The sequence below is a fragment of the Portunus trituberculatus genome, chromosome 7 (assembly GCF_017591435.1).
Source record: "Portunus trituberculatus isolate SZX2019 chromosome 7, ASM1759143v1, whole genome shotgun sequence".
Classification (NCBI taxonomy): domain Eukaryota; kingdom Metazoa; phylum Arthropoda; class Malacostraca; order Decapoda; family Portunidae; genus Portunus; species Portunus trituberculatus.
The window spans coordinates 5,998,203-6,014,043 of record NC_059261.1 but is presented as its reverse complement, the minus strand read 5'-3'; the positions used below and the strand labels follow the sequence as shown (position 1 = coordinate 6,014,043).

Genomic DNA, 15,841 nt, shown 5'->3' with positions numbered 1-15,841 from the left:
CATAGCAAATTTGACAAGGAAAGGATCAAAATACAAGACAAAGTTACGGAATTGGATCAAATTAGATAGAGATAAAAATAAATAAATAAATAAATAAATAAATAAATAAATAAATAAATAAATAAATAAATACACCATTTATCACTTTGCTATCTAGTCCCTGTTGTTTGTTAAAAGGTTACTGCCACCACCACCACCATCACCACCACCACCACACAATCTTATCTAATCTACCACTGTCTGGACACCACCACTACCATCACCATCACCTCCACTCAGCATCACCATTCTATTTATAAACACACACCATTTATCATATACTGTCAACACCCTTACTAGCATTCAACACACCCAAACACTCACACAAACACTACAACACACTCACAAACACTAGCACACTCACACACACACTACAACACATCCTCACATAAAACTAACTGCCCTCTCCCTAACACTAACACACTACACACTCACAGCACACACACTCACACACACACACACACACACACACACACACACACACACACACACACACACACACTAACTCACTCTTACACTCTCATTAGCTTCATAGCGCACCCAAACACACTTAATAAACACAGCAGCACACTCTTACACACCCATCAGCCCATCAACACACTTCCATAACCCTCACCAGCCCTCAACACACCCTAATACCCTTTCACACACTCACATAAACATTAACACACACACACTCACTCCCAGTCCCTCAACACACCCCAACACTTCCACAGACACAGACATTGCAGCACAAACACACACACACACACACTGTCAAACACACTCTAAACCCTTAAAATAAAAATAAAAGCATAAAATAAAATAAATTAATGCAAAGAACACTCCTAAACTCTTAAATCCTTGAAATAAGAAAAAAAACACTAACACACACATAAACACTGCAACACTCCTACACTTCAACTACCTTGCAAACACACCCCAACACACCCTACTACAGCCCTCACCAACCCCAACAAACCCCAAAATCTTGCCACAGTCTTCACTAGCTCCCAACACACCCCAAAACCATTCCACAGCCCTTACCAGTCCCTTAACATGTTCCAACACCCTGCCCACAGCCCTCACTAGCCCCCAACACCTTTCTACAGTCCCCAACATATCCCAACAGCCCCTAAACAACTATTACCAAGCCTCCAACACACATCAACATCTTCCCCCACACACTCACCAGCGCCCAACACCCCAACACACTCCCAAAGCCATCACCAGCCCCTCAACACACCCCAACAGCCATCACTTGCCCACAAACATCCCCGCAAACACTCACCAAGCCCCTAACACCCTCCCAGAATCTTCACTAGCTCCCTAACACACGCCAACACCCCTCCCCAAACACTCACATTAACACAGCGTCCTTCTCCACCACCAGCGCAACACAACGCACCCCAACACACAAAGCACTCCAACACAACACAATACACAGCACAACATCCTAACACAACACACAAAACACCCGAACACACAACACAACATACCCTAACAGGACCACAACACACAACACAACACCACCAAGACACTCACTCACACTACAGCATCATTCTCAACCACCAGACAACACAACACAACACCACCCCCCAGACACTCACATGAACACAGCATCCTTCTCGACCACCAGCGCAGGAGTTCTGAAGGGGAAGTTGTAAATTTTATGGACTAGATACTTGTACAGGAGGTCGCAGTTCTTGTCCTCCTTGACCGAGGTATAAAATAGCGCGGCACCGTACTGCAGGCAAAACTTCCTTATTGATTGCTGGATGAAGTCAAAGTGCTCCTCCTTATAGTCAAAATCCTTCTCCAGTGTTGACATGTAATCTGTCTGTTGGGGGAGAGAAAGAGGTTAGTGTGTTTAGCGTTGGCGAGTGTGAGTCAATGTGTTGGTGTGTGTGTGTGTTAGTGTGTCTATCTTTTTTTTCTACAAGTTTGTCTGTTGAGTGAGGGAAAAGAGGTTAGTTCAGGCCAGTATATGTGAGTGCTTCTTTTCTGTCTACTTATCAAGCTAGCAATCTCCCACAAGGCACTACATATACACACAAAGAGAGAAGGTTAGTGTGTGTAGTGTGTGTGTGTGTGTGTGTGTGTGTGTGTGTGTGTGTGTGTGTGTGTCTTTTCTCTCTACATGTCTGTCTGTTGAGGGAGAGAAAGAGGTTAGTGTGAGTCTAGTGTTGGTAAAATATGTGTCTATCTTTTTCTATTTATCAAGCTGGCAGTCCAACAAGGCACCACACACACACACACACACACACACACACACACACACACACACACACACACACAAAGAGAGAAGGTTAGTGTGTGTCTAAGTATTGGTATGTTTGAGTGCATCTTTTCCTTTCTGTCTATTTATCAAGCTGGCAATCCTACAACACACTGGCCCACCACCACTGCCCCACCACAGCCAGCCACACACACACCCCACAGCAAGGCCCCACACAGCACACACTCGCCCACCACCACTGCCCCTTCACAATGAGACAACCCCATACCCTGACACCACAGCAAGGCACCACAGCACACACTACCCCACCACAGCCAGCCACACACACACCACACAGCAAGGCCCCACACAGCACACACACACCCACCACCCCTGCCCTTTCACAATGAGACACCCCTTACCCTGACACCACAGCAAGGCCCCACAGCACACACTGGCCCACCACCATTGCCCCTTCACAATAAGACCACCCCTAACCCTCCCCTACACACCAAGACCACCCCCCACCCTCCTCCTACACAGTGGGAACCCATACACACTACAACCATTACCCTGTCGTCCCCTACACACTGAGACCCTCCCTTCCAACCCCTTCAAACCATTGCAGACCCTTTCAGAGCCTTCCAGACCATTTCAGACCCTTCCAGATCCTTATCAGACTATTTCAGACCCTTCCAGACCCTTATCAGACCCTTCCAGACCCTTATCAGACAATTTCAGACTTACAGACCCTTCCAAATCTTTTTCAAACCCTTTCAGACCCTTCCAAACCTTTTCCAGACACTTCCAAACCTTTTCCAGACCCTTCCAAATCTTTTCCAGACCCTTCTAGACCCTCCCAGCCAGACCTCTTGTTGTGAGTATTTTCCTTTCACGAATGTTTACGCCAGTGTTATTCAAGAAGCAGAGACGTGATTGATACGAGAAAAGACACCTAGAGTTCTATCACCTACCTTAGTTCTCTCTCTCTCTCTCTCTCTCTCTCTCTCTCTCTCTCTCTCTCTCTCTCTCTCTCTCTCTCTCCTATTCTCTTCTCTTCACATTATATTCTCTCTCTCTCTTTCTCTCCTATTCTATTCTCTTCTCTTCACATTATACCCTCTCTCTCTCTCTCTCTCTCTCTCTCCTCCCTCCCTCCCTCGTCTCCCATCCCCATCCGTCCCCTACCTTAGTAACCACCACAATGACATGCAGGCCAAGGTTTCTGGTCAATACGTTCTCAGCAAGTGGCAAGACAGGATCATCATCTCCGTCCAGGTTACGAGAGGACCTTTTCATTGGTGACCCGGCCTCCAGCTCATCTCCAGGCTCCACATAGTCTTGCCATAGCCTGGACACTGATGGAAGGAGAGAGAGGGAGTGTTAGGTGCTGGGAGAGAGGGAGAGAGGGAGTGTTCAGTGCTGGGAGAGAGGAGAGAGGGAGTTTTAAGTGCTGGGAGAGAGGGAGAGAGGGAGTGTTAAGTGCTGGGAGAGAGAGAGAGAGAGAGAGAGAGAGAGAGAGAGAGAGAGAGAGAGAGAGAGAGAGAGAGAGAGAGAGAGAGAGAGAGAGAGAGAGAGAGAGAGTGCTGACTGCCTGGGAAGGGATATTTTGGTACTTATTAGTGTTTCTGGAAGTGTTTGAGTGTGTTTTGGTGTGTTTCGGGTGTGTTAGAAAAAAAAAAAAAAAAGATCAAACACAATAAAACACCCCTAAACACACTCTAAACACCCCTAAGGCACTCATTCTTATCCTGGTGTTCCTTGAAATCCTAATAAAAAATAATAAAAACATATAAGAGCAAAAAAACATCCCAAAACACACTCTAAACCATTAACACACACACACACACACTCTAAACACCCCAAACACTCACTCTTATCCTGGCGTTCCTTGAAATAGTCCGGGTCGAGGTTCAGCTTATCAATGTGGTCCTGCAGTGTGGAGGCCCAAGTGTGCAGCTGGTCCATGATCCCCCAAGGAGTGGTCATGGACACTGTCAGGAGGATCAAAGTGTGTTCCAGATTCTTGGGGCTCATGGCATACTCCAGCAGTTCACCATGGACCGGTTCGCCATCCAGCACCCAAACGCTGAGTCTTGTGTGGTCTGCGGGTGTTACAAGTGGTGAGTGTGTGTTTGTAAGGGTGTGGTGTGTTTGTGGGGTGTTTGTAAAGGTGTGTTGAGTTTGTGTGTATTTGTGTGTGTTTTAAGGGTATGTGTTGAATTGTGTGTGTGTTTGTGGGTGTGAGGAATTGTTGTGTGTGTTTGTGTGTGTTTGTAAAGGTGTGTGTTGTGTGTGTGTGTGTGTCTGTCAGAAATATATGTCAGCTTGCTTGTGTGTGTTTGTAAAAGAATTAATACAGACGCATGTTTGTGTGTATGTACGTTTGTCGTATGTACGTGCATGTGCGTTATATGAGAAACTAAAAACCAACCACAAAACACAAAAATAAACAAGTGTGCGTGTATATATATCTATGCAAATGTGTGCGTATTTATGTGTGTGTGTAAATCTATCTGTATGTGTGTGCGTGTGTGCGTTTGCTTACCATCTCTGTATTCATCGCGCACATCAATATAAGCATACTCCAGTCCTGAGCCTTTCTTGGGGTCCTCATTGCCCTGAAGCTTGGCAATCAACGTGGTCTTGCCCGACTCATTGTCACCTGCACCACAAAACAAGGCAAGGTCAATCTAAGGCAAACAACGATGAAATAAGGTAAAAAAAAGGAAAGGTCACAGTAATAAGGTCAAAACAAGGCAAACAGTAAAGAAATAAGGTCAAAAGGGAAAGGTCACAGTAATAAGGTCAAAACAAGGCAAACAGTAAAGAAATAAGGTCAATAGAAGGGAAAGGTCACAGTAATAAGGTCAAAACAAGGCAACAATAAAATAAGGTCAATAGAAGGGAAAGGTCACATAAGGTCAAAACAAGGCAACAATAAAATAAGGTCAATAGAAGGAAAGGTCACAGTAATAAGGTCAAAACAAGACAAACGGCAAAGTAACAATTCTCTATTTCTTTCGTTAATAGCTAAATAAAACGTTTGTGGTGATGTAGTTTTGTTTTTTCTAAAGTAATAAGGTCAATGGAAAGGAAGGTCAAACGAGGGAAGGTCAAGACAATAAAGATCAAAATAAGGTCAAGTTAGAACAAGGGGAACATCAAAACGAGGGGAAAGATTAAAACAAGGATAGATAAAAACAATAAAGGTCAGAATAATGGAAAACTCAAAGCAAAAGATGGTCAAATCAAGGGAAAGGAGGAAAGGTCAGAGAAATAAAGGTCCAGTGATGTAAATTACTTAAAAATATAAAGAGAGAATATTCTTTGTCCTTAATTAAAATGTGTGGCTTCAACAGTGATACTTCATGATCTTTTATGTTCCAGATTAAAATTTGAGGTTTAGAAGATAAGGATCAATGTTTATTTTTGTCTTAGATTAAAATATAAGCTTTAGAAGACAATAATAAATGTTTTTCTTTGTTCTAGATATAAATGTAAGGTTTGGAAGATAAAGATTAATGTTTTTCTTTGCCCTAGATTAAAATATAAGGGTTCACAGATAATAATTCATGTTTTTCTTTGTCTTAGGTCAAAATATAAGGTTTAGAAGACAATAATAAATGTTTTTCTTCATTCTAGATAAAAATGTTAAGATTTAGAAGACAGCATTTGATCATTTCTTTTGTCCTCGATCAAAATATATGGTTTAGAAGATAATATTACATAGTGTTCTTTGTTCTAGATCAAAATATTAGTTTCAGAAGACAATACTTGAATATTTGATGGTTTAGTTTATGTTAGATGTTGATGGGTTAGTCAGTATCAGGCAGCCAATCAAAGGTGTAGAAGGTAACATTAAATAGTTCAGTTTTAGATAGTTTATGTCAGACGAAACAACACAACACTGGATAACATTAGATAGTTTAGTTTGTTAGCCAGCCAAGACAACACCACAGATTTAGAGGACAATATATGATGGTTAGGTTAGGTTAGTTTAGGTGGACAAGATAACATTAGATAGTTTAGTTTGAACTAGCCAACACCACAGATTTAGAGGACAATATTTGGTGGTCTAATTTATGTTACGCAACCAAAACAACACCACACAACATTAGCCAACACCAAACATTAGATTCTTCACTTTACAACACCACAACACACCACAACACAACACACCACACAACATTAGATAGTTTACTCTCTAGCCAACACCAAACATTAGACTCTTTACTTTACAACACCACAACACAGCACAACATTAAATAGATTACTTTCCTTACAACATTATACATTTTACTTTCTTTTAACCACCACCACCACCACCACAACACCAAAACACCGTAGTCTTTCCCTTGCACTTTTTTGTTCCCCTTGGCCAGCTTCCCCTACTCCATAAAATAGACAAATAAAACACAATAAACAGAACACTCACCCAGCACCAGCACAGATTTGCATGACGGCAGCTTGTTCCTTTCGCTGGACTGAACCTCGCCGAGAATCTTCTTCCTGCGGACACACAAACACACATACACACACGTCACTTCTCCGAGAAATGAGAAATATATAGACGAGAATACTAGAGGGGAACCAGGACCTATGAAGTGATTTAAAGAAGAAGAAGAAGAAGAAGAGGAAAATATTAGGATTCTGTGGAAATTTGATGCACGTACATACAGGAAATATAAAAAAAAAATAAGGTTCTTTTTGTCTTTGTAGGTGTGAAAAATTAAATGCCTCGTTATTTGGGATCATGCACAAAGAAAGACAAAGGAAGAGGTAAATTTTTGTCCTTTTTCGGAGATATATGGTAACTTAGTGTAAGAGAGAGAGAGAGAGAGAGAGAGAGAGAGAGAGAGAGAGAGAGAGAGAGAGAGAGAAAATAATAAATAAAAAAAAAAAATCAATGAGGAAAAGAAAAAAAAAACTAAATTGGCAACTCTTAGCAGCACAGGTAAACATTTAATCAATACAGGGAACATAAGGTGCAAGAAAGTGCTAAACCAACAAGTAAAGGTGTTAGGCATATAGAAATAGGTAACACTAATAGCACTTACTCAATTACCCCCCCACACACACACACACACACTTGAGGGCCAGGTGTGTGTGTGTGTGTGTGTGTGTGTGTGTGTGTGTGTTACAGGTGTGGTGTGTTGGGGTAAATGGGTGATATGTATGGAACTGTCATGACACACACACACACACACACACACAAGTAGAGCAAGAATAAAATAAACGAACGAGAGAGAGAGAGAGAGAGAGAGAGAGAGAGAGAGAGAGAGAGAGAGAGAGAGAGAGAGAGAAACACACACCATTCAAACACCAGTATACACCAAACACATCCTTCCAGCAGTACCACACACCAAACACGGACACCTGACCTGGCATGACCTCACACTGCTATCCTGACCCCGTGACCTAAGCTGACCTGACCTCATCCATTCACCCCCTCCCGTAATGATTAGCTATTTACTGTCACCATCATTATCACCATATCTCACTAACTACACCACCAGTCACCACCAGCTTGACCACGTGACCTGACCTGACCCTGGTGACCTCACAACACCCAACACCTCCCAGCTGGTACAAATTAATTAGGAAGTTAGCGAAATAATAATGTCTAATATACTTACCTTATTTCTCACCAACCGCTACACCACTCACTCTCTCCTTGACCCAGTGACATGACCTGACCTCCGTGACCTCCCTGGACTCACCACAGGTTCTCCTTCTCTTCAGCCTTCTCCTTGCGAAGGTCGGAAAGCCCAGAGAGGGCAGACCTTACCCCGCCCAGCGCCATGTTGTCATCACCATCACTATAAACACCAAGACTTTTCCTCTTCGACTCTCAATGAAACAAAAGGGCATCGAGTTCTGCTCATCTGGACTCTATACTTATTCACAGCCATGAACAGTTTATTTATTTGTGTTCATAACTTGTATTTTGTGGTTATGTTAGTGTTTTTTGGTTAAGTAAAGTTATATTTGCATTTATGAAAGTACAAGGCAATGCGCTTCTCTTATTTTGACTTAATATTTATTCACAGACATGCACAATTAATTTCTACTGGACTAGTTGCTTTTATTTTGTGGTTATGTTAGTGTTTTTGGGGTTAAGTAAAGTTATATTTGCCTTTAAGAAAGTAAAAGGCAATGTGCATCTCTTATTTCGACTTAATATTTATTCACAGACATGCACAATTTATTATTTTTTAATTATATACATAAATGGTAGAGCTCCGGAATTTTAAGCTATGCCAAAAACCTTTACAATACGTGTTTATCAATCTCTACGTGTTGAGTAAGAGTGGGTAACACTTAATAAAGAGTAACAATCAAAATTAATCCACTTCACGCATAAAAACGAGTTAAAAGTACCTAATTAATCAAAGCATAGTACGTCTAGCTCTCCGTTTAGATTTGCAGCTTCCCTCAGTACGGAGATGCAAGATTAGCGGGAAATGTGCGCTAAATATACCTAGCTAGCAATGTACCCAATATTCACTCAGTTCTAACTCAAAAAACAAGTTAGAAATGAATAACTGAATATATGAAGAGCTTAAAAGATGTATATATAAGTTTTTGAGTACTAAGTCGTGAAATTATGGTTAAGAGGTCAACGCACACCATTAAAAATCTGTTTCACACTTCATTAAGGCTTTCCTACGATCAATCTTACTGTTTATACACCTAACATAATGCAAAGTTGAATTTCTAAGCTCAGGGAGACGTGAATTTAACGGGAAGTGATAAAGTATTGGATAGAGAGAAAAGGGATCAGCCGCCCACTTTCAATCAACAATGCTTTTTAACTATTTAACTTGTCATGTCTGGACCTAAAATAATGCAAAGTTAAATTTCTAAGCTCCAGGAGACGTGCTTTTAACGGGGAGTGATAGAGGATTGAATAGCGTGAGTGAAAGGGATCAGCCGCCCACCGCCTCCTCGCCTCCCTGTCTCGCCTACACTCAGGTGAAGCATGACGTCACTGGCCGGTGGTGACTCACTGTCAGACTGTGAGAGAGGGCGGCTTTCTTCCCTCTTCCCTCCCCCTCTCTTCCTCACACTCTCATTATGCCCCGTGAATCTTCCTCTGTACTCACTCACTCACTCATTGTCTCTCACTCTTTCTCTCTCTCACACTCAGAAACAGTTTGCTCTCTCACTTCTGTTACTCTCAAAGACTACATATAGATCACAAGTCCGGTTCTCAAGTGCTTTTTTTCTGATTAATAATGTAAGAATGTTGTGAATTTATCAATATAACAGTTAAAAGTGATATAAAAAAAACCCGTGTCACTTCATTACGGCTGTTTTCAAAGGTCGCGAGATGGTTATGCAGGTTCTCAAAAGTGTTTTTCGCATTTTTTCCAATCAGTAAGGTAGAAATCGTGTTAATATGTTGGTAGAATGGTAAAAACACTCATAAAAGCCGGTGTCATTCCAACTAGAGCCTTTTAAACTTATCTATGTCTGTCTTGTCTCTTGTTTATCTCACTATTGTTGCTTCTAAGATGTTCAATTAATTTTTTCGTTTATTTCATGTGTGGGAGATGATTCTACTACTACTACTACTACTACTACTACTACTACTACTACTACTTCCATCACCATGCAGTCACTTCCGCTGTAAATGATTATGATGAATTTTCTGCCTGTCAAAGCGATCGAGTCTCTCTCTCTCTCTCTCTAAATGGCACGATATGCTAGTAGTAGTAGTAGTAGTAGTAGTAGTAGTAGTAATAGTAGTAGTAGTAGTAGTAGTAATAGTAGTAGTAGTAGTAGTAGTAGTAATAGTAATGTATATCTGCAACGTTTGTTTTCTCCGTCTATCGACCTCTCCCTCTCTCTCCGTTCCTCCTTCCCAAACATTTCTCCACCACTATTATCAAAACTCTACACTTATTCTCTCATTACTACTTCCACCCTTCCTCTCTTCCGCTCCCTGTCATCCCCTGCCCCCTTCTCTGCTTTCATCTCACTTGCACAATGGAGACAGGGAGAGCTTTACAAACAGATGCAGAGAAATTGATATAGACATGACCTCATACCACTACCAGCTGGGAGCGGCACAGAGAGAGAGAGAGAGAGAGAGAGAACCTTTAACATGCGCTGAACGTCAAAATAATTCAGAATTATGTGTTTATATAATGGTGGAGATGACATGACGTGTTTTTGCGTATTATTAGATGTTAGAGGTAGAAGGTGGTGGTGGTGGTGATGGTGGTGGCATTACCTTACATTTAATGAACCTATGCAGAACTATAAGTAATATATGAGATCTTTTTAAACATCTACATGAAAGAAAGATATAAAAAAAAGAAGGGCTTTATTTTGCCAATTTTTAGCCATAATGATCGCATGTGTCTCCAAACAGTAAAAAATGCCTCAGAATGTTTGTAATTCGAAAAATGTGAGGTAGATAGTGGTGAAAAGGGTTGAAATCACGTATTAATGGAAACCCAGACTGGAGCAGGTTAAGATTGAAGTTGTATATTGATTTGGGAGAGAAGGAAAGAGGATATATATACTGAAATGTCAAATGGATGCTTACGAACAAGACTTTATTCATTCTCTCTACACTTAGAAGCTCATAAAGTCAGAATTTAATGAAAAAATAGATAAAAATGTGATATACTGATGCTAAGAAAGAAGAATGAATAAATTATATAATGAAATATAAAATGGACGCTTACGAACAAGACTGTATATAAATTCTCTCCAATTATAAGGTTACTAAGTCAGAATATGCTAGAAAAACTTGATAGGAATGTGATATATTAATGCTATAAAGAAAAAAAGAATAAATTACATAATAAAATATATAATTAACACATTCGGATGAAGATAATTCACAAAAAAATCACACATAGAAACTAAAACAAGATGCAAAATAAACAAAATAAACTAAACAAATTTTCTGGAGTAAGTTTTAATCATGCATCAATTTAGAAAAGGAGAAAGAGAGAAATTAACCACTAAAAGAATCAAACCCACGCATTCGGACGTGCCAAGATGGATGCCCCCACGCCGCTATCATGCCAAGATATCACAGTAAGAACACAATTTACTCTGCAATTACCAACTCAAACCCACGAATCACCACGGGGGACGCACGGGGGAGGGCGTAGCTTGCATCACCCTTAATTTTACGTGTCAATATGAAGGGGAACAGTGAAATATGGCGGTGTTTTGAGGGGGCGTGTGGTGGCCCTGACCAGCTGATCCGGGGAATGATCGAATATAATAAGCTCGGTCACTTGTTTATTTGACCTTGTTGACTTTATTTATGGCCACAGAGGGATGCTAACTAGTCTGCTCCTAACTGTCATGGAGTGTTACGAAGGAGAATTGTGAGAGAGCTTAGAAAATACTAAAAAATGTTGAAAGAATTTACTCTCATTCTTAGTAACAAAGCAACAAGTCTTAAGATGTTAGTAAGAGGAGTCACTTGTTTGTTTGACCTTGTTGGCCTTATTTATCACCACAGGGGATGCTGACTGACCTTTATCTAATTATCATGGAGAGTTAGAAAGGAGAACGTGTGTGAGAGCTTAGGAATGCTTAGTGTTGAGTAAATTGACTCATTCTTAGTAACCAAGCAACGTCTTAAGATTCTGAAAAGCCTGGATCGCTTATTTATTTGACCTTATTCATGGCCACAGGGGGATGTTAACTGACCTTCAGCTAATTATCAAGGAATGTTAGAAAGTAGAACGTGTGAGAGCTTGGGAATGTTTAGGATATTGAATAAATTAATTAGGATATCGAATAAATTAACTCTTATTTTTCTCAGTGACAAAGCAACAAGTTCTGAATATTGTTTGAACCATAGCCAGAGTCATAATATTACTGGGAACTCTTTTTAATTTCCACCTGACCTTGTTAATCCATTTCTGACCTTGTTAAGTGTGAGAAAACTTGGAAAACTTAAGAATGAAAAGGATAGTTGCTTAATTTTTCCTGATAACATGGTAACAACATTCACTAAAGCTTGTTACACTGTTGCTAGTCTTGATATTGCTGAAAACTTGTATTATTTCCATTACAGCCTGTTAAACTACCCAAAGGCACTATATCACCCTTGAAAAACCCCAATAACTTCCACTACACCCTGTCAACCACACCTAAACCCTTGAAAAACCCAATAACTTCCACTGCACCCTGTCAACCACACCTAAACCCTTGAAAAACCCAATAACTTCCACTACACCCTGTCAAACCACACCTAAACCCTTGAAAAAATCCAATAACTTCCACTACACCCTGTCAAACCACACCTAGACCATTGTAAAACCCAATAACTTCCACTACACCCTGTCAACCACACCTAAACCCTTGAAAAACCCAATAACTTCTACTACACCCTGTCAACCATACTAAACCCTTGAAAAACCCAATAACTTCCACTACACCCTGGCAAACCATACTAAACCCTTGAAAAATCCAATAACTTCCACTACACCCTGTCAACCACACTTAATCTCTTGAAAAATCCAATAACTTCCACTACACCCTGTCAACCACACCTAAACCCTTGAAAAACCCCAATAACTTTCACTTCACCCTGTTAAACTATCTCAGAAACATTATATCACCCTTGAAAACCCCCATAACTTCTACTATTCCCCGTTAAACTACACCTAAACCCTTAAAAACCCCAATAACTTCCACTTTACCTCAATAAATCTACCCTAAGAACATTGTATTCTTGAAAACACCAATAACTTCCACTACACCCTATTTAAACCACCCTGTATGCCCCAAGAGCTTGTTAAACTACCCTGAAACTGCAAAATCACCCTTGGAAACCCTGGAAATCCTTGTCACACCCTAAGAAACACAAAATTGTCCTTGAAAAGCCCTATAATGACTCACACTAGAACATAAACACACTCTCTCACTCTCTCTCTCTCAAGGCAATACTGTCACACACACACACACACACACACACACACACACACACACTCACTCACTCACTCTCTCTCTCGGCAGGACACACTGAGGGCCATGAGGACGATAGATGACAAGATAATTTATGAGCTGAACCTGGCCACCCCTACACAGTCCTTCCGCAGCGCTGTGGACCCCAGGACGCACTGCCAGGAGTTGTACACACAGGTCCTTAGGAGGTGTTATGCAGGGACTTGTTATTGTGTTGTGCCAAGTCTGTTCTTCACTTACTTTATATTTGTCCTGTCTGTTCCTTTTTTATTCTTTGTTCTTTGTTCTTAAATGGTGTTATGCAGGGACTTGTTGTATTGTTAAGTGTTGTGCCGAGTCTGTTCTTCATTGTTATTTTTTATTTGTCCTGTCTGTTCTTGGTTCCTTGTTCTTTGTTCTCTGCCCTTAGGTGGTGTTCTGAAGGGGCTTATTACTGTATTTAGTGTTGTGCCGAGTCTGTTCTTTGTTCCCTGTTCTTTGGGTTTACTGTTTTTGGTTGGTTTCATTGGGTAATAGTGTTTTGGTGTCCCCTACATACAGTTTGAGAGAGAGAGAGAGAGGAGAATGTTGCAGTGATGTTAGGTTAGGTAATGTTCTGCTTTGCTCATGTAAAGGTATAGAGAGAATATTACAGTGTATAGTGGGTATTGTTCTGGTTTACCCATGTACAGTTAAGAGAGAGATTATTGCAGTGTGTAGTGGGTAATGTTCTGCTTTGCCCATGTACAGTTAAGAGAGAGAGAATAATGTTGCTGTTTACATTTGAACAAGTGAAAATAATGTTAGTGTTTAGTGGATAATGTTATCATGTTCTGGCTTTCCCCATGTACAGTTAGAGAGAGAGAGAGAGAGAGAGAGAGAGAGAGAGAGAGAGAGAGAGAGAGAGAGAGAGAATAATGTTGCAATTTACAGCTGAACCAGAGAGAGTACCATTAGTTTACAGCTGAACCAGAGAGAAAACACCATTAATTTACAGCTGAATGAGAGAGAGTACCATTAGTTTACAGCTGAGAGAGAGAAAATGTTACAATGTGCAGTGGATAATGTTATAATATTCTGGTTTTCCCACGTGCAGCTGAACAAGATGTACAGTGAGCGTGGTTCCCTTATAAGCCAGTGTGAGGATGAGGCGCGAGGCAAACTGAGGGCCATGCAGGGACAGTTGGCTTCCAAACGCGATGACCCAGCGTTTATGAGGAAGCTGCGCAGTGAACAGAGCAAGGTGTGTGTGCGTTTGTTTGTGTGTGTTTGTATTTATATGTTTATCTTTTTCTTTTTCTTCCTCTTCTTTATCTTATTTTGTTCTTCTTATCTTCTATTTTTGTTGCATTTTAATCTGTTCTTGTTTCTTTTCTTTTCCTTTTTTTCCTGTTATTCCTTCTGCTTCTCTTCCTTATTCTTTTATGTTGTTGTTCTTCTTGTTCCTTTATTTTTTTCTTTTAATATTTATGAACTCTGCATCATCCTCACTTTATTATCCTAACTCTCCTCCTCTTCCTCTTCCTGTGTGCATTTATTTGTGTGTGTTTGTGTTTACATGTTCCCCTTTTTCTTTATTTAACTCCTCCTCTTCCTCTCTTTACTAACTTAACTCCTCCTCCTCTTTCCTACTTTAATAAAATCACTCTTCTTTTTCTTCCCTACTATAGTGAAATTTCTCCTCCTCCTACTCCTCCTCTTCCTTAATATAACTCCTCTTCATCTTCAGGTGCGATAACTCCTCTTCGTCTTCCTCACCTTAGTAAAATCCTCCTCCTCCTCCTCCTCCTTTCTAAAATAACGCCTCATCTTCCTCTTCCTCTTCAGGTGCGAGAGTTGCAAAATGAAACAACCATTGAGGAAATCATAAGAGAGAGAAGCTTGAAGGTGTTTGAGGAGAAATGCCGCCACTTCTACAAACCGCCCCCTAAACCTGAATGACTGCCCTCACCCCTGCCAACCCTGCCAGCACCCTCACTACTACAGCACCAATAGAGGGAAAGCCACACCCTTCAATGTCCGAATTTTTTTACAAACACAAAAGTAAAAGTTATTCTCAGGGTGAAGATTTGGTGTTCTGTCATGTTCTTCAGTGCTTGTTCTTCCAAAGGGCTATAGGGGGTTACTATCTTCAGGGATGGAGGTTCTGTTCAAGCTCTGTTCAGTTGTGGGTGTTCATTTTTTTTTTTTTTTAAGTAAGAGAGGCGAGAGTGTGTGCCATATTTAGAAACATTTCCTTCTCTCACAGCGACTATTTGTAAAGGCCGCAGAGACAGTTAGCTGAGTTCTAAAGGTAATTTGCCCTGTTGGTAATGCAGAAACCTTATTAACATGGCACTATTATTACAGAAATGTCCTTAAATACTGTAACTTCAATTAGAACCCTTTAAAAATTGTGGAGGTGAGGCACAGAAATGTTTCAGAATATGGGCCAGTGTAAGACAGCGATAGACAGCAACAGACAGCGATAGACAGCTTGGCATCACCACAAATTGTACATTTCCATTGATCATTGTCCATCTGCCAACTCCTCTTCTCCTTGTCAAGTTGTAATAATGTAATGTTTGTATTTACTTTGTACCACGGGAGGCTCTTGTATAGTAAACTGTTAGACTTCAGCTTGTTCTTGTTGTTATTATTTTTTCTTGTTAGTGAAGGTTATAAGGCACCACACAG

The 15,841-nt window shown here is 40.6% G+C and overlaps 2 protein-coding genes across 8 annotated transcripts in view; one reads left to right on the top strand and one right to left on the bottom strand.

Moving 5' to 3' along the window:
- The window catches only part of LOC123520012 (cytoplasmic dynein 1 light intermediate chain 2-like), a 21,795-nt gene extending 13,683 nt beyond the window's left edge, over positions 1-8,112 (bottom strand). For 4 of the 7 annotated variants that reach the window (XR_006679151.1, XM_045281806.1, XM_045281820.1 and 1 more), the window contains exons 1-6: positions 7,960-8,112; positions 6,675-6,748; positions 4,785-4,901; positions 4,111-4,341; positions 3,425-3,594; positions 1,629-1,858 (exon numbers count right to left, since the gene is read on the bottom strand). Coding sequence is in view for 6 of the 7 variants with exons in the window: in XM_045281806.1 (XP_045137741.1) it covers positions 1,629-1,858; positions 3,425-3,594; positions 4,111-4,341; positions 4,785-4,901; positions 6,675-6,748; positions 7,960-8,042 (905 nt within the window). In the remaining variant the exon portion in view is untranslated. The remainder of the gene's footprint in view (positions 1-1,628; positions 1,859-3,424; positions 3,595-4,110; positions 4,342-4,784; positions 4,902-6,674; positions 6,749-7,959) is intronic. The other 3 variants (XM_045281830.1, XM_045281839.1, XM_045281859.1) reach the window with 1 other exon arrangement.
- A 3,042-nt stretch (positions 8,113-11,154) lies between these two features.
- LOC123520007 (protein MIX23-like) lies at positions 11,155-15,783 on the top strand. The gene is made up of 4 exons (XM_045281793.1): positions 11,155-11,296; positions 13,238-13,363; positions 14,262-14,408; positions 14,993-15,783. The coding sequence occupies exons 1-4, from the start codon at positions 11,258-11,260 to the stop codon at positions 15,104-15,106; spliced, it is 426 nt and encodes a 141-aa protein (XP_045137728.1). The 5' UTR covers positions 11,155-11,257; the 3' UTR covers positions 15,107-15,783.
- The last annotated feature ends 58 nt before the right edge of the window (positions 15,784-15,841 follow it).